Below are 26,693 nucleotides of genomic sequence, written 5' to 3' on the forward strand. Positions count from 1 at the left end.
AGCACCTTCATGACTGTGCTGTCACAACCCAGAAGAGCACAATATGACTTCTGATGAAAACTTCAAATCTCATATGTTATTACTTATGCATTTGCAAAACAAGGATTTAGTATAATAAATATTGATAGAACTAGTCATGAGATACTTTAGCCTCAAAAGACTCAGAAATGTCATGAAAGAGCTCAGACAGGGTAGTCAGTTTCTGTGCTAATCAGGAACCTGTGTATATGGGAAAACCACAAGAAAAGGAAAATGAGGAAGATGGAAGAGAAAGAGGATGTGGAGAAGATACACCCAGGATATAATGTTGTGACTTCTACCTTCCCACTTGAATTTGTTTGTCAATAGGAATGAAATGAAAATACAAATATAAGGCAGTAACCAACCTTCAATGTTATCTTGAAGTCATTTTGTTGTTTTGTTAATTCTGACCTTTGTTTTTCAAGGTCTGGTCTCTCTGCCTTTACCACCTCTGCCAAGAGCTGTTCTTCAAGACCATCTCGTGTGACTGTAAAGTTGATTAGAGTTGTCTGAGCCTGCATCTCAGGCTTGTAGTGGGGATTGGCTAGTTTTGTCTGTAGTATCAGGCGAAACTTTGGATTGAAGTTCATCTCCTTATCACCAATCTTGATGGCTCGACCCCTTTTGATGAGGTTACGACCAAGCAGGGGATCTAGCACGGCATCCACCTACAACAGCATTTGTCAATAATCTATTACTCAGAAGTACAATATTGAAGAAAGACAGCATTTCTCTAAAGCAAAAATCAATTAGACTACTTTCAATAATGTTCATGTGAAGACCTAATCTATGCATAAACAATTGTATGCAGACTTGTCTTAATTGTAGTGAAACTACCAGAACAATACATACATCTTTTATAAAATATGAGTAAGGTATTATTTAATATTTAATTCAACAAGGACATATGCACCCCTAGCTGATAATACACTTAGCTAATCAATAAAATCTCCACCTTTTATGGACACTGAAGGTATAATGTTGTGTTCATGAGAGTCAACTACTGGACCCCATCCTGGGCTATATAAGTCCAATCCACTCCCTCATATATTAGCCACTTAAGATACATTTCAATATTATCCTTCCTCATGTCTAGGTTTTTTGGTGACTTCTTTCCTCTAGATATTCCAACTAAAATTTTCTGTGCATGAATGTTTGAAATAACAAATATAATTATTTTGGGCAAAATTTAGTTGAAAAAAAAGACATTTAGTTATTAAGTGACTAATATTTATGGCTACAGTACAGCTGTTTCATGAACATAATAAATAGTATGCTTTGCTCAGTGATATTTAGTAAATATCAACATAAATGATACACATTCAATATTATTATTATTATCATCGTCATTGCAAGTAGTATTTTTTTTGATTTGTTGGTATTTTGGTATAAGGGTGAAAATACTCACAAAATGTTTATTTCATAAAATTACTGCTTAGAAATAACTGTCCAAAAACTATGAAAAAGAGGAACTTATATCAAAAAAAGTTTATTCTTATTTCAACTTAAATCCCCCCCCCCAAATCATTATTAACCTTTTATATTTTGTTTTCTTCCACTAGAAAAACTTCTGATTAACATCATTTCCATAACATATTTGCTAATTATGAGTGTTTTAATGAATCATTAAACACTCTTTATGTTCTTCTACCTCTACCTTTGGTAATCTCTAAAATTCAATCATACATACAGTTTCACCAATATTCTCCAGAAGAACTGTTGAACCATCAGAAAGAGCATTCTCAATGACTTCCAGATAATGTTTGTGGGAAAGTCTGATAACCTGTGTAAGAAATGTATGGAAACATAATTGTAAAAAATGTAAAATAAAGATATTTCTCAACTGAATAACTATGGTTACAGTAAAAAAAGTTACTACAATTTGAAACATCAATGACTAGACATCAGTAACTTAGACATTACAATTAAATAAATAATTATTTACTTATTTTGGACAGCTGGGATTATAAAGTAGACTAATGCATAAAGACTACTGAAATTCATTGAGGAACAATTTCTTTCATATCTTAGTCCACTGCTCTGTTTTTCCTTTTTATCTCATCCCCTCCTTCCTCTCACATTTCTTTCCTATCTTTTCCACATATCATTCTCACTACCCCACTCACTTTTCCGTGCTAACATAGCTCTCTTAAAATTTAATGCAGTTCTTTCTGTATCAGTGTTTCTCAACCTATGGTATGCATACCACTGGTGGTACGTGAGCCAATGTTGAGTGGTATGCGAACTAAGTAAGAAAAAGATAATATTAACATAAATAAGTTTTCCCCGAACACATCTGGTTAGTGGTACATTTAATGTGTTAAATTAGAATTAGTGGTATGCCAGCAAAAAAGGTTGAGAACCCCTGCTCTATATCATATGAATGTTGAAAGATTTGAGGTTTTCACAGCGGTGAGTATGAAGATTTCTGTCTTCTGGGTTGTTGCGCTGTGTAGTCTGGTCGATGTTAACCAACCTTTCAGAGGTCATACTGCCTCCGTCAGAAATATTCATATCAATGTTATTTATTAGTTCTTAGTCTCAAGCATTAGAATCAATCAATTTTTTCCTTAAAAATGCTATAAAAATTTGAGTGTATATCTAATTTGGGGCACATGCTTTGGAGAAGTAGAATATTTCTTTTGACCATTCTCATATCTGGCTTTAACAATATCTAGCATCCCACTGTAGCCTTCAGAACATTCCATTTTCCACATTTATGATGGGAAAAACTAGCATGAATTTTAATGCAGGCAGTAAAACAAACAAAATTTACTCATGAAAATTATGGTTTAAGTGCCACTGCCACACTATTAATATCTATAAAAGTAAAACCTATTCAACAAAACCCTTTACTTTCTTATGATGGAAAAATTTGAGTTTGGAATTTTCTGGGCTTGATCCCATAAACATTTAAAAACATCTAAAAACAACTACAAAACCTGCAAAAAATGGAAACAAATAGTCCAAAAATGATATTTCTCCCATAAATACTTTACAAAACCCCACAGCAACAAAACTTGAGGTGGTACATATATGCAAATATACATATAAAGACTACCACTGTTAATAATTATAGACACATCATACCTTGAGTTCACTGCCATATTTATTTTTTATCCATTTGATACCTTGCAGCTGTGGATCAATCATCAGTGGCCATCTTTCTGAGTTTGTTAGCACAGTCGCATTCTCAGAAGACATCCTGTCATTAGGAAGTCCTTCATTGTTCCACTGTGCAATTTGTGCATCATCTGTCAACAGCTTCATGGGATCAAGATCAGGGGTGACTGGTATGGCAGGGACCAGTTTCTTGAGAAATGGTTCCCAGTATTTCTTGAGTAGGTCAATTCTATACATACGAGTAAAACATCCCATGTAGGAGATGAATGCTGTTACCATCAGAATGTCCCCAGGAAGTGTTACTAACTGCTTCCTGTAATTGGCTACACTATCCCTCCAGCGAATGTTTTCAGAGGCCAATCCATTTACCAGCCGATTAGCCACGTCTATGGTCTTTTTAGTAGTATCAGCTTCAGCCTGACACTTCAGTTTGGCATTTGATGCTTCTTGGAACTCAGCTGTCAGTACAGCAAGTTGTTCTTCAAGGGAAGCAATCTGATTGTTGAGAGCTTTTAAACGTTCCTGGGCAGTAGACAGCTCAGAATTTGCCTGGAGCAAAGCTTGCCGTTTCGGTTCTACCACAACATAAACATCATAAAACTTTATGATGTTGATGACCCAGGCACACAATCCTGCTGCTGCAAATGATTTGCTCAAAACCTTCTCTGGTTTAAACTCAGGATCTTTCATGTATTCCTGGAGGGGAAAATAAGCAAACATACAGCTTCCTACATTTGTTTAACCACATTTTTTTTCTTAGGGAAACAGTTGCTGGATCCCTGATGTGACAACAGACCCAGTGCTTTTTACAGATGTAAACAAATCAGGTTAAGTTTTAAAATGTTCACAGGCATGTTTACAATCTATGTCCACACAGAATTTTACATGCATGTCCCAAAAGGTTAATTAGTTATATCCATGAAAAAGTTTCAAAGGTGTCACTCCCATCTCAGAAATTTGCATGGCCTCCACACTGGAATTACTGACAGTAAAAAACTAAAGAGTACAAAGATGGGGCAGTTCCTTGTGGAATGAATATTCCAGATTTTAAAAATGTAAGCTACAAGCAAACAATTTACACAAAGAAATATTGGAGATTTAATTATGAAACATAAAACTTCTGAACAAACTAACACACTCATTAATTTCTAACCTGAACAGCCTTGTACACATCAGGATGAATTTCTTCTTTAGCATAATGGATGAGGTTCTCTAGGAAGGCATCAACCTTTCCCATTATTAATTTGCATGCTTTCCAGCTACGATCCTTGGGAATACGCCCCTTACTAGACAAGAGGACAAGCACAGCAGCCGTCACATTCACCACTGCAGGTGGTGGGGATCCAAATGACTTCAGCTCTGTCAGGTTTGTTTTGTTTAATGTATTGAGCGCCTCCTGTGCTGCTGTGAGTGCTGGTTCTGCTCTACGCAAGTCTTCCTCACACATTTTTTGCTTGATGGAAACATCTTTTTCAATCTCTCGTACTTTCTTCTCCTCCTCTGCAGCATTTGCTTTCTCCTCTGATACATACATTGTCTTACTACGAACAATCTTTTGTAAATAAGAAAAATAAAATAAAATTAGGCTATGTTTTTGTACAGACAGATAAAATTTTGACTTACGTCATTTTTGGTATGATATTCCTTTATGAGATAAAAACTTGAAACAAATCAATCCAGAAGTTAAGTTGAATGAAAGTATTCTCTAAAAACTTCATGATTTTCATATGATAAAATCATTCAGAAATAAAAATGTATACATATACATACACATACACACAGAAGCATGCATATGAGAAACACAATCTGCAAAAAAAGTTTAGTTGGAATCAAAGGAACTAACCACTTGTGAAATGTAGGAACAGATGGAAGAAAAATATTAAAGTGGATCTTGGGTTACAAAGATGTAAATGTGATTGAACTAGTTTAATATTGGATTCTACAGCAGGATTTTATGATCAATGGTGATGAACTTTCAGGTTTGGTACATGCAAAGTTTTCATGAATAAGTAAAGCACTAACAGTCAATGACTCAAGGAAGATTCTGTACCAGTTAGTTCTACTGAATAAGCAAATAAAACAAATTCATACTCGAATTAGATCATCAGCAGCAATATTCTTCTCATTTAACTCAATTTCTTGTTTTGCAAGGACCAATTTCAAATCATCCACTTGTGCTGCTGTTGTTTTTAACTTCTCTAAACCATTTACTAGTCGCAAGATTCGACCCTTCAGGTCGTTTGTCTTTTCCGAAACAAGTTTCCCATACAGACTTATCTGCTCCAGGAATGTTTTTGGTGTGGTATAGTTGTAACGCTTTTCATTCTCCAGGTACTTCTACAACAATAACAACAAAACTGAGTAGAGATCATCTAACAGGGACATCTGTGGAACAAAATACTGCAGATGATTATAAGCATTGTAGTTTTGGTAATTTCTGTTCTTCTGAGTTCAAGAAATGATTGCTGAGGAGACTAAAGACTAAGTGGAGAGATCAAGTGACAGAAAATATACATAACAAGGTCAAGAAAGAGTGGACACAAGTGAGAAGAGCATTTGCGCAGAACAAAAATGAATGGAGATTACTCTAAAAAAAGAAGAAGAAGAAGGTACAATTATCAATGGCTAATGACAGTTTTATTGATCTCTAGAACTGAATTTATTATGATTAAATATTGGCCTGGATATCAATTATTGTATCTGAAGTTCTGAATGGCTTCCTCAGCTGATACCATAAAAATCCTCCAAAATTTATCATACACAATTATTCTGCCATTTTTTATTAAAGATGTATAAAAAGCATAATTAGCTTTTAAGTAAAGCTGTCCTGCTACACATCATGGTGGTGCTTGGGGGAAGAGGAGGTATACTGGTCTACTCATTCTTGACCTCAGCACTGGATGGGGGTGAGTGGTCAGTGTCATGCCCCAGCTAAACTTTATCCCTGAGGAAGGGACCCCTGATACCCATTTGCTAGGATGCCAGGTGGACCCCAGAGCCAGTCTCAATGCAGAAGCTATAAGAAAAGTCCTTTGCCCCTGCCAGGCATCGAACCCCACTCTCCAGTCCATAGTCCAACACTATGCTGACCGAGCTAACTCAGTCCACAAGGAACTTACATTGTATGGAAATAGGGAATTCAAACCCAAATACTATGAACTATATATGCCAGACTTTAACATTAGGGTGTATGGTAAGCTGGACCACATGTAAGCTGTGATGCAAGGCAGATAATGTTAAGCAAACCAAACAACAAACACATATGCAACTAACATGTGACATATCATTGACAGATGTATGGACATAAGCCATGAAGAGTGAGATAGATTGTTGAAGTTCATCAGGAATATCTTCAACCTCTTGAAGAAATTGGGCAGACACTGATTCAAGTGCTTCTTGAGGCCACTCATGGAACCAGTCAATAGCAGTGCAATTTGTGATTGATGGAAACTTCCGGGAACGCACTCGGAGTGTTGACCCAACTGGAGAGAAGCACAGAACTACCTTCATTTGACGACGTACTCTATCAATGAAAAATCGCCAACAGTTCTCTTTTGAATCTTGTAAACCATTGCTTTTTACTTCATTTCGCAGAGTCCCAACTATATTTTCCACTTCATCATCAGTAAACAGGTCAGGAATCTCACCAGATGCCAACATATCATTGATCAGAACAAGGAAACGTTCTTCTGCTACTTGTGCATCTGTCATTAAGAAAACAATCCCAACACTCTTCAGGCCAGCTTTAGTATATAATCCAGATAAATCAGTTTTCATATCCTGAAACATGAATCAAACATAGTAACTATGTGTTTTTTCCAAATTCTATCATATTATTCTAAATATTACTATAATATTCAATTAAATTCCATGGCTGAAATACCATAATCACCTGGACTTGACTGTGACCAGGTATCAGCAAAGAAATTATAAAGAGTAGCTGAATATCAAATGGTATTTGAGTAACAAAACAGAATATGTTGAGGTAGTGGTCAATTTACTGTTTATTAATTTATTCGACTGAGCTGTGTCAACTGAAAGCATTATATCATGTCAGTGAGAAATCACTGGATTACAGTTGCTACCTGTAAGGAATATCCTTTCCTCAGCTGAATCTGAAACACTTCAAGTGATGAGATGAAAGCTGACAGCCTGGACAAAGACTGCTTTCCAGAACCTCCTACTCCAACCAAAAGTGCATTACCCCGTGGCCCTTCCAATATGCGACTGATACGGCACACATGATGCATTGCATCCTCAAACAACACCAGATTCATTGCTGCCACAAGATCATTGTACTGAGAGAGAGCTGCAAGAAAACAATGTTTTGGTAAACCTTGTAAATTGCAAGCAATAAAGTCCATAATAAATAGGCTCTGAAAATATGAACTTCATGAACTAGAATGAAGTGGCATACAACCTAATTCAATAATATTTGTGAATATGGCAACAAACTTCTTGTCTTGTGGGTTGTAATGCCATTTGGAAATTCCTTAAAGGTGGAGGCAGTATGTTCCTCCAAACTATTGGTATCTATTTGAAAGTCACCATGGTATTTCAACCAAGAAGACAAACACTGACATTCTCAACACTGCAAGAACCCCAAATCTCATGTAAGAACAGCAAAGGAGGAAGACAAACAAAATCAGATAAAAAGATAAAAATAAAATAAATAAGGAGTTAAATAAAAGGAGAGAAAAGAAGAAACAAAGAATTGAAGAAAGAGAAAATGAATAAAGACAGACAGGAAGAAAGTCAAGAAAGGAAGTGAGAGAAATTTGGATGCAAAGTTAATCAGTTATGTGGATAAAACCAGTAAGAAGTAAGTACTGTAAGTTTGGGAGCTGGACATCATAGTGATATGAGTGTGTAAATATTATATGAAATACCTTATTATGTGCCTGCTATTGAGTAGGAATAAGATGTTAAGTATTTAACTAGGTAATTCCAAGATGTCCTCTATATGTGCAGAGAAATTCATACCTTCTTGTAAGAGTTTGTTCAGATGTTCCCATGTTTTGATGGGCATGTACTTGGATTCGCCAATTCCCTCTGCAAAATGACAGTATATGAGTGGCTTTGAAAAGAGCTTTCCTTCATCCAAATCTTCAAACCCTGCTTTTTTAATGGTTTCAATGACTATCTTTCCAAAGCTGTCAATGTCATTTTGATCAACTAGTTTATCTCCATATACTCTGTTGGCTTCGTGCATCCACAGTCGTATCAGCTCTGTCTGATTTGATATGCTCTCAGAAATACTGTGGAGCATTCCCTGCAAACATCAAAACAACTTAGTGACGACATAGGTTAGCAAACAAGAGTTCTTTCTCTAAACTTTATGTGGAAGCTACTTAGTTCAAATCTCAACCAGGTTACTGTCTAGTCTAACAAACCAACCAAATCTCTCCATGCAGCAGAGTCCTTGGCAAGCTGAGAGCATACACCTTTAGACAAGAAACTCACCATCTTCCACAGAACTTAATTGTTCATTACCATGTTCACAAGAGCACACCACCAGTTGCTGTTCTGAGTCAGAATGGTCCAGCACACATCCTTCCACACTAATTTCCTAAAATACATTTTAACATTACCCTCCAATCTATTCCATGTTCTTCTGAGTGCTCTTTTCCCTTCAGGCTTACCAACCAATATTTTGTACATTTTGCTCATGTTTGACTGTGTGCTACGTGTCCCACCCATCACATCCTCCTTGATTTGATCATTCTAATATTATGTGGTAAAAAGTATTTATTAATTATAAAGCTCCTCATTGTGCAAGCTTCTACAGCATTCTGTTGCTTTATTCTTCTGCACTCAAAATTCTTTCCTAAACACCCTCAATCCATTAATGCGACAGACCAAGTTTCACACTCATAAAAAAGTAATAGGTAAGACTATAGTTTTCATCTTTATATGATTCTGAATTGCATGGTAACAAACATTCCCAGATTTTAATCTCTTCTTAGTTTGTTTTCAACATTCCCAGCTACTTGAACTTCGCCACATTAAAAAGAGCTACTTTTACATTATGACTGTCCTGCAGTTTGGTCATGAGACATGAACATAAGCTGATGTGCCCCATTCATGGTTATAATGGTGAATGTAAAAGAAAGCTGTCCCCTGCTTTAGCACCATAGTATGGAGGTGTAATAGGGCATGGTGGTATGATTTAATGTACCTGGAATATATTGGACAAATCTCTCAAGTTGAAAATGTAGTGGAATTTTCGTGCAGTTGGCAAGAACAGCTGTGACATCCTTTGATGTAGAGACAGTGCTGCAGTGACCAGTAAAGATGATGCTCGTCCTACATTGGGTGGAAACTTAAGATGTGGGTTTGAAAGATGCTGAACCAGCATCTCTGTGTATATCCTTGTCAGTGGTTCACCTGTTGGAAAATTAACTGCAAACACGCAGAAGTGCCGCTGCAACCGAGGGTTGATGGTAAAGCTACCAGCAGTTGGGTTCATACAAGATACATACTGGCAGTTATGAATATCCTTCAGTTGCAGTTTAGCGCGGTCATACCTGAAACATACAAGAATGTAGATGTAAACTGTTATGAGTTCAAAATGGATTATTGGGACAGTAGATCTCTCCTAAGAGGTCAGTAAATCATCAATATGTTTTCAAAGCACCAGTTTCCCATGCCTCATATTATATGGTACAAATTATAGTCTATATTAACATTAGAGCCCTGATAATCTGACCTTTGGTTATCACAAATTCCATTTTATCTGATACTCAGAAGCAAGTATACTCATCAATAATTTCTTTAAAAAAAACTCTTTCATTTAAAATTTACGTTGTGCTAAATACTATTTTTATTTGTGAGATTTTTTCATTTGATGCCATATTGTATTTTCTTAATAATTTAATATCATAAACTGATTTGATATTTATCCTCATCGTTTTTAATAGTCTTCTGTATTATCTGACATTTTTGATTGTCTGCCCATCCTTTGGACCCATTTAAGTCAGACAATTAAAACACTATTGCATTAATATATCTATACATGTTTCTTACATTGGATTTCAGGTTCTCATGGCAGCATATATGTAGTTGGCTGTTTTCTGGGTCATAGCACTGCGTAATCTGGTAGAAGTTTAATGACGTTTCAGAAGTGCTTACTGCCTCCATCATCAAAGTGATGAGTGCCCTGATGATGGAGGCAGAAAGCACATCTGAAACGTTGGTAAATGTCTACCAGACTATACAGAGCTGCAACCCATTAGACAGCCATCTTAATGTTTATTATGATATACAAATTAATGCCTTAAGGTCATAACTTTATTAATGCTTAAAATGTCATTTGCAACTAAGAACAATATGTAAGATAATTCATATCGTGAGAAATTTTCCATTGATATATAATGAAAAGGAAGTTAATTAAGAATTGACTTACTTAGTAAGAATCTGTGCTAAATAAAGTATGAATAGTCAATAACAATTTTTTTAGTCTCTAAAAAAGCCAACCTCTTACGTGCCAATGTTGGCATGTAGGGGAAAGCAGGTATAGCTCCTACTCATTTTGAACCTCAGCACTAGAAGAGAGTGAGTGGTTAGAAGCATACCCCAACCACACTTTACCCCAGGCAATGACCCCTGGATGGGCCCCAGAGACGGTCTGGACACAGAGTCTAGAAGAAAATCCTCTGCCTCTATTGGGTATCAAACCCCAATCGCCCAGCACATAGCCAGTCACTCTACTGACTGAGCTACCTGGCTCACTTAGTTTCTAAAAGAAAATAAAAAAGGAGTTAGCTGAAAGCATTTGTTACAACTGTGATAAAATATTATTATTTTTTATTTATTTAGTGTTCTGTCAGACGACAGGTCCATATGAACAGGATCCTTCCATCCTTTTCTCGGACTGGGGCCTGTTCATATACGTTCTTGGCAAATGATCCAGAAGTGGTTTGCCATTGCCTTCTTCTGTGTGTGAATGGAGTAATTGTTGGGATGCCACGGAGAAACCGGGGAAGCCCGCGGAGGAAAACTCCGTGTTGCCTAGACCACGGCCTTGCCCAACACAAGTTTCAAATTCGGGCACCGCCGGGAAACGAACCCGAGACCCCAGTATTACAAGGCCAGCGTTCTAACCGCTAGACCACCGTGGCATCTGATAAAATATAACGAACATAATATTAATTAGAATGTATGGACTGACATACATTAAGCTGTGGACCAGCAGTGGTATGGTTAACAAATATTGCTTTGGCAGATAGCATTCATGGTTGGTCTTGATTTTTATTTATTGCAGATGCAAAGAAATTATTGACAAAGTTAATCATGTGTTAGAATATGAACTGGGATAGCTCAGGCAATAAAGTGTTTGGCTGTGGGCTGCAAAATCATTATTTACCTCCCCAGTTTAGTGTTAAAATTAATTGTCCTTGCAGAGAAGTGTTAAATGCATATTTTGCTGCAAGTAAAGAAGTAAACACACATACCAGTGACCATAATCCAGGAACTGCCTAATTAATGTATGTGGCTGCACGGTCCCATATGTGTCAACCTCAGGCATATTCATATCATCTATGAAGTAAACCATTGTTTTGTTGCCTGGTGGCCCATAGTTCCTGCCTGCCTTCTTCTCCAAAGGCTTCTCAAGTACTTTCTGTAACATTTCTGAAGTGGTGTAAAAATTGAATGGAACATTGGTTACTGCATATGAATCGGGTAGAGAAAGTAGCTTCTCAGCAACAATCACACTCTTCCCAGAGCCTGCTGGTCCAACCAACATCACAGGAAGTTTCTTTGCCATCAGTAGGTTCACGAAATAGCGAATACACGTTGTATCTGATGTGGGCACTAGAGTAGTCTGTAGAAAACACATTTGTTAGTTTTTTATACACTGTGATTTCTCTTAACCTACATTAGCCATTTATAAAAGCTTAGACTCTGTCTAGCTGTCTGTGTTCACACTATCATACTGCACAACTGTTAACCCCAGAGTTATAGTTCAGCCAGCATACCAGTAATAAGGGTTTTAAAATAGTGTCTTCTTTATAGTGTTAATAGTTGTTTGTGTGCTTATTTATATTATAGTAATAAGGGGTTAAAATTTCCTATTCTCACATAAAAAATGCTAAACTACCAAGCAGATTGAGATAGGTCTAATATGAAAAAAAACTTCAGACTTTCTATTGTATCTATTCTACTCATAGTTTTCCATTCATGTATAGAAAATCTCATGGAGGTAGGAAATTGTGTTCAGAACAGTACGAACTTTGTGGAGAACAGCTAAGAAGTTGCATGTTTACCTGAAGTGGAATTTCATAGTCCAACTCATAGGGCTTTACCATGTCATTCCATGGCAGGAAACATTTTGTTTTGTTATCTATGTAATAGTTAAACACAGTGCCTTGTGCTGGATATTTCACTGTCTTAAATTCATTTGTCCACCATTTGGAAAATTCCATCTGGTAGTCCATCAGCTAGAAACAATCTCAGACTTATAAAATTAATAAAATTAATGACCCAGAAAAATACCACAAAACTGATCAAAAGAGGACATACATCCCAAATATATACAAACCTGGTCTTGAAACGTGGCAGCTCCAAATGCCCACACAGAGGCAAACACAAAATATATTTCATACCATTCCTTAGGACAGTCAACTGGAGTGTTGGAAGGTGTGAGAAGGCAATCCAGTAAATGGCACAACATGTGAATGTGGGAGATTTCAGCAATGGGTGTAATTTTCTTGAATCGTGAACGACAAACTTCCAGGCATGGGGGCACATATTTGTCAAACAGGATGGTAAGATTTCCTTTCTCAGATTGCTGTTCACGCTGATCAATCCAACTGGCTACAAAACTAAAGGTCATCAGACACAAGAAAACTATTAGTCAAACACCAATATCAATCACATTTTTGGTGAAAATAATTTAGACATAAGCCATGAGGTTTAATCCTTGATATGGTGATACTGATAAACATTAATTTGCTGAGAAAATAACCTAAAGAACAGAGCTGGCCTGCAGTGAAATAAACCAATCTTCTCAAATGAATAACAGAAATATTCAAACACTACATGTACTTTGCATAGAAATATCTAATTCAGTTTCTTTTTTAATAAACAAATAAATATCAATAAAATGAAGGCCTGAAGATGGATCCATCGGTTCAAAACACGTTATAATAAATTAAATATTAAGGCATGAGTAGGCAGTATTAAAGGTGCGTAAAGAAGATCAATAATAATATACATAATTTCTTCTGCATGTCTCTCCAGCACAATATTAATAAAATATTTGTAAATCTATGAGAAAGAAAACAAGAAAGAAAGAGGGTAAAAGGAAGAAAATAGTATGCTAGGAATGTAATTGAAGTTTTAGGTGTTATTAAAATCTGGTAGCTTAAAACATTTTTTTGATACATACGGGCTCCAACCCAAATCCTGAGGGTTAATGTAGAGGATACCAGCTCGTGACACAGTGGCAGGGGTTGCAGTTCGCAGTGAGGCAATTTCAAATATGAGACGCATCATCTTTGTCAGAGCAATGCGTTCATTACTTGCTAGTGTCAACACCTTATTATCATCCATCACTGTGTTGAGAGACTCAATCCACATAGGGTCAATATCTCCATCTAATAAAATCCATTTTGGTCCATCACCTGACATATTAGCTTGATCTCGAAACAGTGCAGGTATTAGACCTACAAATTGTGCAGATATCATCATAAAATTATCTAAGATAACAAAGAATTACTAACGACAATAATTCATCAAGTTCTGTTTGTTTCTTAGTTTATTTAATCACACATTCTAAACCACTCAAGTTACAGAGGATTGAATGATTGGATGCTTATGAACAATTAATTGGAAAGTCTGTAGATGGAAGAGGTTGTAGCCTAGTATGAAGTATTATTCCAGCATTTGTCTTGAGAGACTGAGGAAAACCACGGTTATAAACTTTTGGGTTAGACACAGACACAAGAGGAATATTTATGGAAGGACAGAAATTACAGAAGACTCTACAATGCAGGTGGAAATATTTATGATAGTTATGACTCTGAAATGTTGGCAACCCCCTACATAGTATTGCAACTTAGAAGGTCACAGTCTAAATTGTTTGTTACAGTTATGATCCTTTGAAATATAAAATGTGAGGATTTGCTCTGCTAAGCAGAGTATACTTACCATCCTTCCATTCCCGTGTAATTGGGTTGATGATTCCAAACAGCTCATTGTTGGTGACTGCTTTAGGATTAAGGTCATTATACACAGGTTTCCTCCTCTGGTTCTGGTATGTTTTAAACAGGGTACGCCACACCATTGTCTTACCTGTCCCTGCATTTCCAACAATGAAGACAGAGTGTCTAACTTCTAACAATTCCTCAAGCTGCACAATCTACAACAAAAACGATATGAATCAAGCACATCATATTAATTCTGTGGCCTTATCCAAGTAGTTTTTAATTGTTAACATAGTAGAGAAAAGTAGCATGCAGAATCTGAATATGAGTTTAATATCAATCTCCATAAAAACGTTCACATTTCTAGCTTCAGCAGTTCTTCACTTTCTCCATCAGACTAAAATTATAAAATATGCAGAGTAGACTAATGACTCCAGAACAAAAAATAAGTAACACCTTTAGTATGAAGTTGTCCTCTGGCTGCAGTTTCAAATCAATAGCTGCCTGCCTGACCATCTTCTCAAAATCGAGGTCTCTCTTACGTGGGACATCAAGAGCAGGGAACAAGTCTCCAATTAGTCCCATAAATACAGGAACATCATCTGTCACAATCTTGGGGATATTGAAATCACGTAATGCCCGCATGAGCACCTGATCTTCAGGTCGTCCACGATCTCCACGCTGTAATGACATGATTACACACTGGTTTCTGGGTTTATCTGATCAACAGAAATAGGCATGACGCATTTTAAGTTGACACTGTACCAGTCTGAGGGTATATTTAGTAAGTAATTTGACTCACAACAAGCAGCCATCACAGCCATATAATCGTTTTTCTATGTATATATATTTTCAGTTTGAAGTTGTAAAGAAGGAAGAAGCATAACTGTAAGAAGACTTTTACTGCAGTAAGCATCATTTAATCTACCACCAACATGTTATAGCTAATGCTTTCAGTTATGTTCCTGTAAACAATCCTGATTTGTGATCATCCTGGGAGTGGAGAAGGAAATTAAGTAGGACTTGAGGTTCTCACAGTGGCATGTACAAAGATGGATGTCTTCTGGGTTGTAGCACCATGTAATCTGTTTTACCAATACTTCAGAGACTCCTATTGCCTTCATCATCAGGGCGATGTGTAAGCACTGTTCTGATGATGCAGGCAGCAGGGACCTCTATAACACAAGTAAACTTCTACCAGACTACATGACACTACAATCCAAAAGACAGTAATCTTTGAAAAGAAAAGTAATTTCTCTGAGGGCATGTATGGGATGGATTAAATTACGAAAGATGTTAAGACAATGTCAAGTATGATAGCTATAAGAGGGGACCTATAGCTTGGACCTTAAACAATAATGGAGCTTTGCATTAATCAAATTTACAAAGTCTTACATTCATTAGCATTAAGGCAGTGAAAATTAAATTAATTCATGTGGTTAGGCACACATCTTTTAGTACAGAAGTCCAGTAGATCATTTAATTTTATAATGGTTTCTTAACTAAGGGATTAAATTGTCATTGTGAGACTATCCTGGCAATTTCCTGAAGAATTTGAGGAAAATTAGAAAAAACCTCAGTCAGTATAGCCAGTCCTAGGTAATGAATTGAACTGGGTATTTTAAGAATAAAGACCAGCTAAATAGCTGATAAGCAGTACTTGCACAAACTGTTGCTGTAGTTGTCTGTATTAGCAAAACTTCTTTAATTGTATATACAATGTAAAACTTCATTGTGTAGCAGGATACACATGTTATATATTATTATTATTATTCAGTGTTCTGTCTTACGACAGGTCCATTGCTCTGCCCAAAAAGAGCTCTCCAGTTTTCCTTATTCTCGTTTTAAATATTTATAAGAGTCAAAGTGAAGTCATATGCACTTACTTTTAATGACCCTGCCACCACAAGGACAGACTTGATTGCTCTGAGTCCCCAGTCATAGTGATCCTGTTTTGACAGAAGTTCTTGACACAGTGTGTACAATGTGATGAATTTGCGGGCAAGAAGACGAGCTTCCTGGAAACCTTCTGCCACCAAATTGATTTCACATATCAGCTCACTATCTGGTACCACCATAGCACATGGCCTGGAACACAATAAAGATGAAGCCAATGCCATTTTTAATATGAGATATTTGTATTATATTTTGTGGAGTTTAAATTTCAGCCTTCCATGGTTTTAAGATAACAAAATTATCTAAAGACATACATAGAAACCTCTCACTTCCTTAAAAAAATCAGAATGTAATTTAAGAGCTTTCTAAACAACTGCATTCACCTGAATATAAGGCACACATTTTGTTTTTGAATATCTCTTGAAAGCTAACTGCTCATTATAAACACAAACACTTTTTTCAGAAGCAGCCAGTAAGACTTCAGATAAAATTAAATATGCATGAATATTATCTGTAATGAATTATATTGGATGTATATGAAGGAACAAATAAACCAAATAATTAATTAACTGACTGACTACCAAGGATTTATCTGACAAACTGAATATCAACATAGTAGCTAAATACATAATCAGCTGGCTGACTGACATGACTGACCAGCCAAATAGCTTACTTACTAATCAACGAATTGATCAATCAAATCTACTAAATTTCTAATAATGAATGTACAACAACAATTATTATTAAAGCCTGGCATAGGATAAGTTCCTGATCAGTTCAATCCAGATCGTATCATCCAGCTTATACTATATTTACCTAAGATCTATTTCAAAATTATCCTTCCATATCCTTCTCAATTTTTCAAATCATTACTTCGCAAAATGTTTTCCTTCCAAAATTCTGTAAGCATTTCATTTCCTGTACCTGAGCTACAAATACAGGCAAATTGATTAAATTATTACTAACAAAATGAATGAACAGTAAAAAAATGTAAAAATATCACATTGTGCCTATGAGCTACATATTTATGTATCTGGATTAAAATAACATATTGAAAATCGTAATTTTACCTGAAGAGAGCCTTCAGATTTTCTGGCAGCTCTGCTCGACCAGCATAGCCAGGATTCATGGTGATGAAAATTCCAACAGTTGGAACAAGAGAAATTATGTCACCAAAGAAGTTAAACTTAGCTTTCTTGTTCTTGATTGCATCCAGTACTGTTTTCACTTGCACAGACACCACAGATAACACTTCTATTGAGATGCGGTTGAACTCATCAAAACATCCCCATGCTCCAGTCTGCGCTAAGCCCTTATAGATGTTGCCACAGGACTGCATAATTGAAAACAATGTACACTAGAAAAATTGTTCCTTTACCTGAGTTTGATGTAATTTATATTGACTTTTTTACAACATATGTCTGCTTTGGTTTCAAACTATGCTAGTGTAAACTACAAGGGCAATGTAATGAATAAAGATAACTGAGGGTTCCACTTAACTGAATAGAAACACTAAATTCTTCTGTCTATAATTAAAATATTCCCAGAATTAACTAAACAGCAAAGGAGTTACTCTTTGAGTGGTAAAAATACATCTGGAAAGTGTCATGCAAGGAATCACAATAATGCTAATAAATGTCAAAATACTTCACATAAAATACTGACACTTTTACAGGAACTGGTTAACATATTTATCTGTTTTTACAAAAACAGATAATTATTAAGCATTCAATGTGCTCCACCTGTTGGATTTTCTGAAAATTGCAGCAGATGCTTGTGTGCCTCTCAGTGAGATGCTGACACTATAAGGGTTAATTTAGATATAAGAAACTAATAATTATTTCTTAATTTCAAAGTATGTCATTTTTGCAGAACCAAAGAAGACATGAGTTGTTTAAATATATAATAGACATACAGAAGATGGAATAAGCAATTACTGACTTAAAGAGTTCAGCGTATACAAAAATAAACAGGACCCTTCCTGATATCGTATAGATTTACAAATAAAGTCTACAATGAACAAAATTTGTCAAAATCACAAAATAACTTAATAAACCATAGCTTCTTAAATGTAATAAAATAAATTCAGCAGTAACCTCATCTTTTATATCCACTAAATGATCACCTTGTAATCCATCTGCTCTGAACAGTTGAACACATACACCATTATACCCATAGCTCTTCCCAAGTCCTTGGTTGTCTCTGTTTTACCTGTACCTGCAGGACCAGCTGGAGCTCCACCCATAATTAAATGCAGTGACTGCAAGAAAATGTACAACAAATGCAAATAAATGGCTGATTTTATGAGTTGCTAAACTTGTCAAGAAATTCCCTGTCTTTTATGCATCCAAATGTTCATTACCATGTTCAAACAGCCCACTTCAGGACCCTATAACGGGGTACACGACTCTAGAGCACATTATCACATGCTATTTCTTTAATATTATCATATCTATGTGTATATAACCTAAATGTTCTATTCCCTTTAGATTTTATGGTCAACATTTTACATGTATTTCTCATCTCTGTGGATTTTACATGCTAATGTTTTTAATTCCTGAAAAAAAGTTTCTTTTCTTTAAATCAGCAAATATTTCCAAATTAAATTACTTTGTTATAATAAAGTAAATATTAAGTTCAAACATTGAAGTTTAAATAGTATCCTTGAATTATACTGTTTAATTAAATTAAATTAAATTATTTAACGACCCGTTCTTCAAGTGCCTGAGCACTGTGGGTCCCAACTTTTCATTGGCTTGATCTATAGTCATTCGGTACGACTCCTTGGATGAGGGATTGGCCCGTCGCAAGGCCTCTACTTGTACACGGGAAGCACAACACAGAAAGACGCGGAAAAACATCCATGGCTTAAGTGGGATTCGAACCCATGGTCCCAGCGACCAAGCAGCACAAGGCCCACGCCTCAGAACGCGCGACCACTGCGGACCCTGAGCAACTACTGAAATATTTACAACAAACATAAAATTGTAATAAATTTAAAATAAGGACATTTATTACATACTCTGTGTTAAATTAATAGAAGTAGAGTACACTTCACATTGCTCTTTCTCCTTATACTGATTTAATGCTCACCTGTGTCAAGGTTATATAACAACGATCAGTGAGTGGAGTAATGACAAGACGAGTTGTGTTGCCCAGATATTCATGAGCATAACGAAACTCAGCATCACAAATGTTGCAGAAACAGTCTTTCATCTTCTCATCCCATCTATGAAATAATAATTACATGCAAATCATAAATTCACTGTTTTAAAGGCCATGAATTATGCAATCAGCTGCCTTCTCCAGGAACATATCTATAAACTGTTAATGACTGGTGTTTTTAACAGATATTGGTTCCATGATCATTTACTTAAAGATATGAGAATTCTTTAAATCTGTCTCTTATGTTCCTCTACCAAATTTGTTTTGTAAATGTTTTTTCTTGGTGGCTGAATGGGCATATTTCAATGACTGGAGAACCTAATGTGAAGTATGGCAAAGTTCAAAAAGTATTAAATATCTATTATTTGCACTGAATGAACATACTTTACAGGTATATTAAAACATATAAAAAGAGAATTAAAATATTTATTAATCCAATTATGGAATAGGCCTCGCTCAAGTTTCCTACACCCACTTATATGTATAGTAATTAATATAGCAAATTCATACAAAATGGACCCCAAAACTTGAGTGTCATCAAAGAATCATATTTTATTTACTGTTATGAAATTATTTTTTGTCACTATATTAATTCCTTTAATATATACGAAAAGTAAAAACTGAGAATTAAACTAACTTATTAATAATATCTAAATAATTTCTAAGATTATATGAATTTTTTGAAAGTTGATTTTTGCTCGTAGATGCCATTTTTGCCCACCCTGTTCTAATTAAATAAGGATTTCCTAAATTTAAACAGTTTATATACTGAAATTGCAAGTCAAAGTGAGTAGAAAATACTTTGTTACTATTTGTAAACAAAAATTCACTGAGGTAAGACAATTCAGATTGAATGGAAAGCTTCAATAATTTGCGTGGCTAAAGTTGATATGATACATTACCTATGTCGTAGCTGTGACTGCCACTGAAAAGCTGAAGCATTTTCCACTTTTGTCGCAATCAACTTGGTCACAACATCTCGTGAGTGCACATCAATGGTACAGATGGTCATTATCTTACGTCTGTCTCCATTTGTCAAGTCACCAAGCAGGAGTGAGATGAGTGTGTTCAACTGAGTTATCTGGAACATGTTATTTATTTTTTAACACATTCACAGTGAGAAAGATAGAAAATGCAATAAGGTGGTTATCTTCTGGGTTGTAGTATCATATAGTCTGGTAGATGTTTACCAATATTTCAGAGACCCTTGCTGCTTCCATCATCAGGGCAATGTTTACTCATCACCCTGATAATTGAGGTAGGAAGGACATCTGAAACGCTGATAAACGTCTACCACACTACAAGGTGCTACAGCCTAGAAGACACCATCTTTGTATTCAAAGCCTTGAGAACCTCAAATCCTACTAAGTGCATAATCAAATTTAGTCAGAAAACCTGAAAGGAAGAGCCCATATAGGAGACCTAAGGATAGATGGGAGGACAACAACAAAAGGGATCATAAAAGGAACAGGATGTGAAGATGTGGGCTGGATTCATGTAGCTCAGGAAATAATTCTCTTAAAATAATTTATAGGTAAAATGGCTTTAATACCTGCTTCTTGTTGTAATCTTTGATTGCATTCTCATAACCCTCATCTAGACGAGCGAAAGCAATATTAACTTCTGTAGTCCACCATATTTGTGTACCACATAAGGAAACCTGTGCAGGATAATCAAAAATCCATTTCTCACGAGGATTATCTTCATAGGAAACCACTGCTTCACCAAAGTAGTATTGCACTGTGCGTCTCATTGTGTCAGTTAATCGATTCAACCAAACTTCCACCTAGATGAACACAGAAGCATTCTTTAAACAAATAGTAAGTACACACATATGAAATAGTTATGTGGCACTCTATATTACTAATTCTGAACCTATAACATAAATTTGGCAATAGGTATGTAAAGCAATTTATTTCTACCTGAAAAAGGAGACTGCCAGAACCAGCCTCTGAAATGTGGAACACACATAAAATATTTATAATTTACCTGGGCAATATACAACATTCAAAGAAAACTATCAAGTAATGAAGATGGATGTTACATGTATTACAATATATTTTTATTTTCTAATGTAAGGTGATTAAGAGTTTTATTAAGACTGAATGAGCTGGACTGGTTGTTTGTGAATGTCAACACATTAAATAAATCAAAATATATCATAAAGAACATGGAAATGTATGCTCCAATAATGCAAATATGTCTTTTCCAAATGTTCTCTTCATGATTCTACATACTTCATTGGCATTAATGTTAATTTATTTAGATTCATATCTATTATTACAGATACAAATTTATTAAAGCAAATATGATTACACTACAGATACCACACAGTGTAACTGTTAATTATACTTGTCTCATTTTGTTAAATATACATAATATGAAAAAGTGTTTCAAATAATAGCTGCAGATCTTCATAGAATCTAAAGTTCATATTATGTACCACTTACTTGCATGAAGAGCCATTTTTAAGGAAAATGATGTTTGAATTTGGGTTGCAAGTAAAATAAGGGTTATATTAGACTTAAACAAATAAAAATTAAATAAGCTTGAAAATTTTAAATTAGACCCTCCAATACCAAATTTAATTAATATCTGTTTGGTACTTTTGGTGACAGAACATGTGGAGATATTTATAGGATCACTCCATCATGCAGAACACATAAAAACCGATTCTTTAACTGTGGAGCTTGCAATAATGTGAGATGCAATATAAGCCAGTGGCCCTGTGGATCTTGCAGTTATGCAATAAACTATTTCCTGAAGGGTAGGACATCTGTTAACAGTATGTAGAAGTTTTTGACTACAATAAATATATTTTTTCCTGCATGACTTTGCGAGATATAGCTTTGATTTCCAAGTTTTAAAAATTTGGGAGGGCTGTTATGATGTTAGGTAGTAGTCATGGCTCTTTTAGTTGTAAACAGATTGAGGAATATGACACTAATAAACTCTTTCTTGCAGATTGTGAATTTCAGGATGAATGTAAGGAAGGTAAGTAGATGAAGAAGTAAAATAAAATTAAAATATATTTTAAGCTTCATTAAACTGGAAGACATATCTCTTTCTTGTATCTCAAAGAACTGAGCCATGATATAAGTATGTTTTTTAGTATTTATATCTTATGGCAATGATATGATGTTATGCATGTCAAATTTACTTTGAAGGACAACAAATACATATGTATGTATGTTCACGCACGAACAAAGAAATTTGTTTCCTGGTGCATACATCTAGACTGAAGAACCCATTAGCTAATATCATCTTCACAGAGGGGCAAACCTGGCCACAACAAAAACTGTGTCATATGTACAGTCATACTCAAATACATCTAATTCTATTAAAGAATACAAATGACTATGCACGTGCAAGAACAGCATAAAATAATATCTGTCCATAGAATACTAACAGCAATAGACATAATTTCCTTTCTGTATAGATTATAAAAATATGGACACTTACCTTGCCTGAACAGTCACATGCTCCACTGAAGTTCACAAACTCTCCATCCTTTGCCCACATGGCAATTGCATTTGTGGTGTTCTTTCCTCCTGACTGCTCAAACTTAAGTTGTGAAATTGAGTCAAAGAGTTTGGTGAGATGCCTGAAATTAAAAATAATTGTATAATTTAATGATGTTTAAATTCTTGTTATATAGTATCAAATTATATGGGAAGACAATCATGTATGGTGAGCACAAAAGATCTGACAAGAATTTGTCAGTTTTCAGAACCCTACTATCACAACAAATTTCAGAATCCTGCATTACATGGTACTTCCACATCAGAAGTTTACAAGATCATTATGGCAAGAAATTAGAAGGGTAAAGTGATCTCTAGTAGCATGATAAAGTTTCATAAAAATTCATCAATTGATTTAAAAGCTACTGGGTGTTAATTTAATTTAATTTAATTTAAACTTTCTGGACTTTCATGCATTAAGTTTAAAACACACTGAAACGTAAATCACCAAATTATTTTCTGCACATGGTGTCATTATTACCTGGTAACTAACTCTGGTTGATTGCCATTGGATAGTATATCAAGTAGATCTGCTGATGAGATAAAGTAGAAGCGTGGATATGCCAATCGCTTAGTTTCCAGATACTCAGCTAGAGCCTTTTCACAAACTGTAAGGTCCTTCTGTAGTACCTCCAACTTCTCAAAGAGGCCAGGTTTGTTTGTTGCTTGCACCACATTTACTGTTTTCACCATATCTTGTAGCAGGACCTGGTGTTGAAATGTGAATAGACAATGAATTATAAAAATGACTACTATTCTGGACATCATTTACCATCTTGTTTTCTTCCAAACAAAATGTTTCAGAAGCAATCTGTTTCTGTCCTCAAGTGAAGAAGAAGGGAGAGGAAATGTTTCCACTCAGCTGGGCCCCTCTAATTTAACACTGACAGTGATCAAGACTTGCTCATTCAAAGGGACCCAGCTGAGTAGGAACCCTTCTTCTCCTGACTATTTCATACCTGAAGATGGAAACAGATCTAGTTTCCAGTTTTGTTTGGAAGAAACCAAGACAACAGATAACATGCAGAATATCAGTCATGTTTATTTTAGCCACTTCAACATCAGAAATCATGTATAAAGTGAAGCTTTGCGGGGACTGAAGTTGATAAAAGATACTTGGGTTACAAGCTGTGTCAGGTGGCTTATAACCCGAGAGTCTTTCATCGACATCAGAAACCATGTCAGATATTCAGTTTGATATAAATAAAACAAGTATTAAAAGAATTTGTGGAAAACTGGTGTTAGATAGACATAGTTTTCTGTGTAAAGAATTCAACTCAATACAGAAGTAAATGAGTTTTATGAAAACAGGTCAAGAAGACTACAGTAACAAGGTGTTAATCTTTAATAAGTTACCCACCAAGTTTCCTAACAGCAATGTAGTTATGCTTCTAGCATCTCCCACCTGAACTACACACCTAGTCCAACACAATCATTGTAATATAAATAACCGAAAATAGTAATAAGAAGAACCATCACGCAAGTTTCTCTATACCCTGCTTGAATTATGACATTTTAATGATATTAATCACATCTTATTAAAAACAGCAAATACTAATAAATGAAGTAATATGCTTACCCGAAACTGTCCGTCAACCTGATCAAATCGTTTAGAATCTTCTGGTAGTTGTTTACGAATATCTTCTGATCCAATAAAAATGGATTCAAGATGCATCCATGTCCTCTGAACCTCAAACCAGACTTGAATAACTTGATCTGCATTGGAAAGTTTCCTTTGCCAATCTGACACTTCTTCCAGAAAATAACCAATATACTTGGAGCTCATCAGATTCTGAAGAGCTACCTATAAAATCAATTATAGTGATGGATATGTTCATTCATAATGATGTAATATTAATTAAAATAATCTTTGACTCCAGACATATTACACATATTGATCCTTTCACTGTTGGATATTTCCCACATGCAGTGAGCCAAGTGATTATGTTCCTTCAGCGTGTAGGATTTTATGTTTTGCACAGATAGAGACAAGAAGTTGCTCTGAAACATTGGCAATCATCTGCAAGGCTATATGGTGTCACAATCTAAAACAAAATGATCAAATTTTTTTTCTCACTATTTTATGCTAAAAGGATGCATGTCATAAAAAATAGTTCAACAACAACATTCTGCTGTGGTACTGACAAAATTCTGTCAGTAACATAGAAATCACTAATGTAAAATTATATGAAGTAAAACTTTCATGTGGGAAAACTTAGAGAAATAAAACTATCATAATTTGTTATATAAGAGTGCATTGGATTATAGCCTTTAAAATATATTGTATTAAAATTCACTGGGTCCAAGATTGTCTTTATTATATAAAAGATACTGCAGAAGCTCACTGTATGAATGAGAACAAACAGTATCTTTAAAACAGGATTTATAATGTACTTTATACTCTTATTTATTAATTGCTTGTCAAACAACTACAGCGATGCAGTAGGGAGCTAAATGAATGAATTACAAGCACCTGTAAGGTTAATTACATGCAAAAAAATTAAATAGGTTAAGTATCATGTTATGAGTGAAAGTAAAGGTCAAAGCATTAACAATGGCACCAGACATAGGTGAAAGGTCAGCTTCATGCTTAAGCTGTTTCATCAGTACTAAAATAAGAGGCCGGGTGGGCTCCAAAGCTGATGCCGATAAAAAGAAATGCTCACTTATATGGGAAATTAAATCCCAGCTACTGATCCTGCAGCAAGCCACTTTATTGCATTATCCTATCAAAACACCAAAATATTCCCTGTACTTCATTACTAATTGTGGGAAATAATCCAATTTTTATAACAAAGTGAGATTTCAGTTTCTCACAGTGGTGAGTAAGAAAGCGCCTCTGAAACGCTGGTAAACTTCTACCAGACTACACAGTGCAACAAAACATTACAACAAACTTGTTTATAACTGTATTTCCTATATTGCAATGTACCTGGTTCTCTTCCAGTGTCTCGATCAACTCCTCACTTGCTCGAATCACTGTGCAGTTGGTTTGAGGATGAATCTCTTTCTCAAACTCCATGCCAGACCAGGTACCATTAAGTTCTTTCAGGACTTTCTCCATAGACATCTCTTTCACTCCCTGGTCTACAATATTCTTAACTTCCTCTTCATATTCATGTAGGTTCAGTGCTAGCAGATCAGCTAGTGTGGTTTTATTATCCATTACAAATTTAACCTTCAAAACATACAGGCATAATTCTGTGAGTTAAATATGTCACTCAAGATTACAAGAAATACCATCAACAATTCGTTAGCACTAGCAGTATTAAGAGACCTGTACTAAAAGAGGACTGAATACACCATCATGCAAAAGAGAGAGAGAGAGAGAAGAAAGAAAGAAAGAAAGAAAGTAAGAAAGAAAGAAAGAAAGAAAGAAGAAGTGAACCAGATAAACATTCTTGTAAATCACTTTCTCTACTACTCACAGTGTATTTTGGTCCAAGACGTTCTACACACTAGTAGCATGGAACAAAGGAAAGCCAAGAATAAGTTACAAAAAGTATGTTAATCTGCATCTACAGATTACAATCCATATGCTGCTGAAATGCTGAAACTATAAGATGTCTGACCTTGGTGGCAGCCATAAGTTGTTGCCAGTGGCGCTCCTGAATGGCTGGGTTCTGCAGTTCTGTGACAGCACGTAAGGAAGTTAGGAGGTTCTTGATCATGGCTTCTACCTTGATGTAAGTGTCCCATCCTCGCATGTCTTTATCCAAAACTACACAAATACAAATACAAATTATTAACTCCAAGAATTACCATTTACAAAGTGCACGCTGGGGCCACACAACCGTACAAAGTACGTCCGTTGTAACGC

The 26,693-nt window shown here is 35.4% G+C and overlaps 1 protein-coding gene across 4 annotated transcripts in view; it reads right to left on the reverse strand.

The window, feature by feature from the left end:
• LOC110836697 (dynein beta chain, ciliary) overlaps nt 1-26,693 on the reverse strand; it is an 81,619-nt gene that overhangs the window by 11,266 nt on the left and 43,660 nt on the right. For 3 of the 4 annotated variants that reach the window (XM_022078159.2, XM_022078157.2, XM_022078158.2), the window contains 27 exons: nt 26,446-26,594; nt 26,302-26,331; nt 25,806-26,051; nt 24,453-24,677; nt 23,355-23,581; nt 22,815-22,956; nt 20,905-21,138; nt 20,255-20,433; nt 19,281-19,416; nt 18,313-18,447; nt 17,258-17,520; nt 16,178-16,379; nt 14,748-14,972; nt 14,296-14,506; nt 13,535-13,811; nt 12,686-12,968; nt 12,411-12,584; nt 11,598-11,968; nt 9,323-9,671; nt 8,128-8,416; nt 7,230-7,453; nt 6,418-6,924; nt 5,236-5,481; nt 4,298-4,696; nt 3,112-3,840; nt 1,712-1,804; nt 387-689 (listed from right to left, as the gene is read on the reverse strand). In XM_022078159.2, the coding sequence (XP_021933851.2) occupies nt 387-689; nt 1,712-1,804; nt 3,112-3,840; nt 4,298-4,696; nt 5,236-5,481; nt 6,418-6,924; nt 7,230-7,453; nt 8,128-8,416; nt 9,323-9,671; nt 11,598-11,968; nt 12,411-12,584; nt 12,686-12,968; nt 13,535-13,811; nt 14,296-14,506; nt 14,748-14,972; nt 16,178-16,379; nt 17,258-17,520; nt 18,313-18,447; nt 19,281-19,416; nt 20,255-20,433; nt 20,905-21,138; nt 22,815-22,956; nt 23,355-23,581; nt 24,453-24,677; nt 25,806-26,051; nt 26,302-26,331; nt 26,446-26,594 (6,848 nt within the window). The remainder of the gene's footprint in view (nt 1-386; nt 690-1,711; nt 1,805-3,111; nt 3,841-4,297; nt 4,697-5,235; nt 5,482-6,417; nt 6,925-7,229; nt 7,454-8,127; nt 8,417-9,322; nt 9,672-11,597; nt 11,969-12,410; nt 12,585-12,685; nt 12,969-13,534; nt 13,812-14,295; nt 14,507-14,747; nt 14,973-16,177; nt 16,380-17,257; nt 17,521-18,312; nt 18,448-19,280; nt 19,417-20,254; nt 20,434-20,904; nt 21,139-22,814; nt 22,957-23,354; nt 23,582-24,452; nt 24,678-25,805; nt 26,052-26,301; nt 26,332-26,445; nt 26,595-26,693) is intronic. The other variant, XM_022078160.2, reaches the window with a different exon arrangement.

Source organism: Zootermopsis nevadensis, unplaced genomic scaffold (genome assembly GCF_977971745.1).
Source record: "Zootermopsis nevadensis isolate Lab colony 2312 unplaced genomic scaffold, Znev_1.0 Znev_ptg000028l, whole genome shotgun sequence".
In the NCBI taxonomy this organism is placed as follows: Eukaryota; Metazoa; Arthropoda; class Insecta; order Blattodea; family Termopsidae; genus Zootermopsis; species Zootermopsis nevadensis.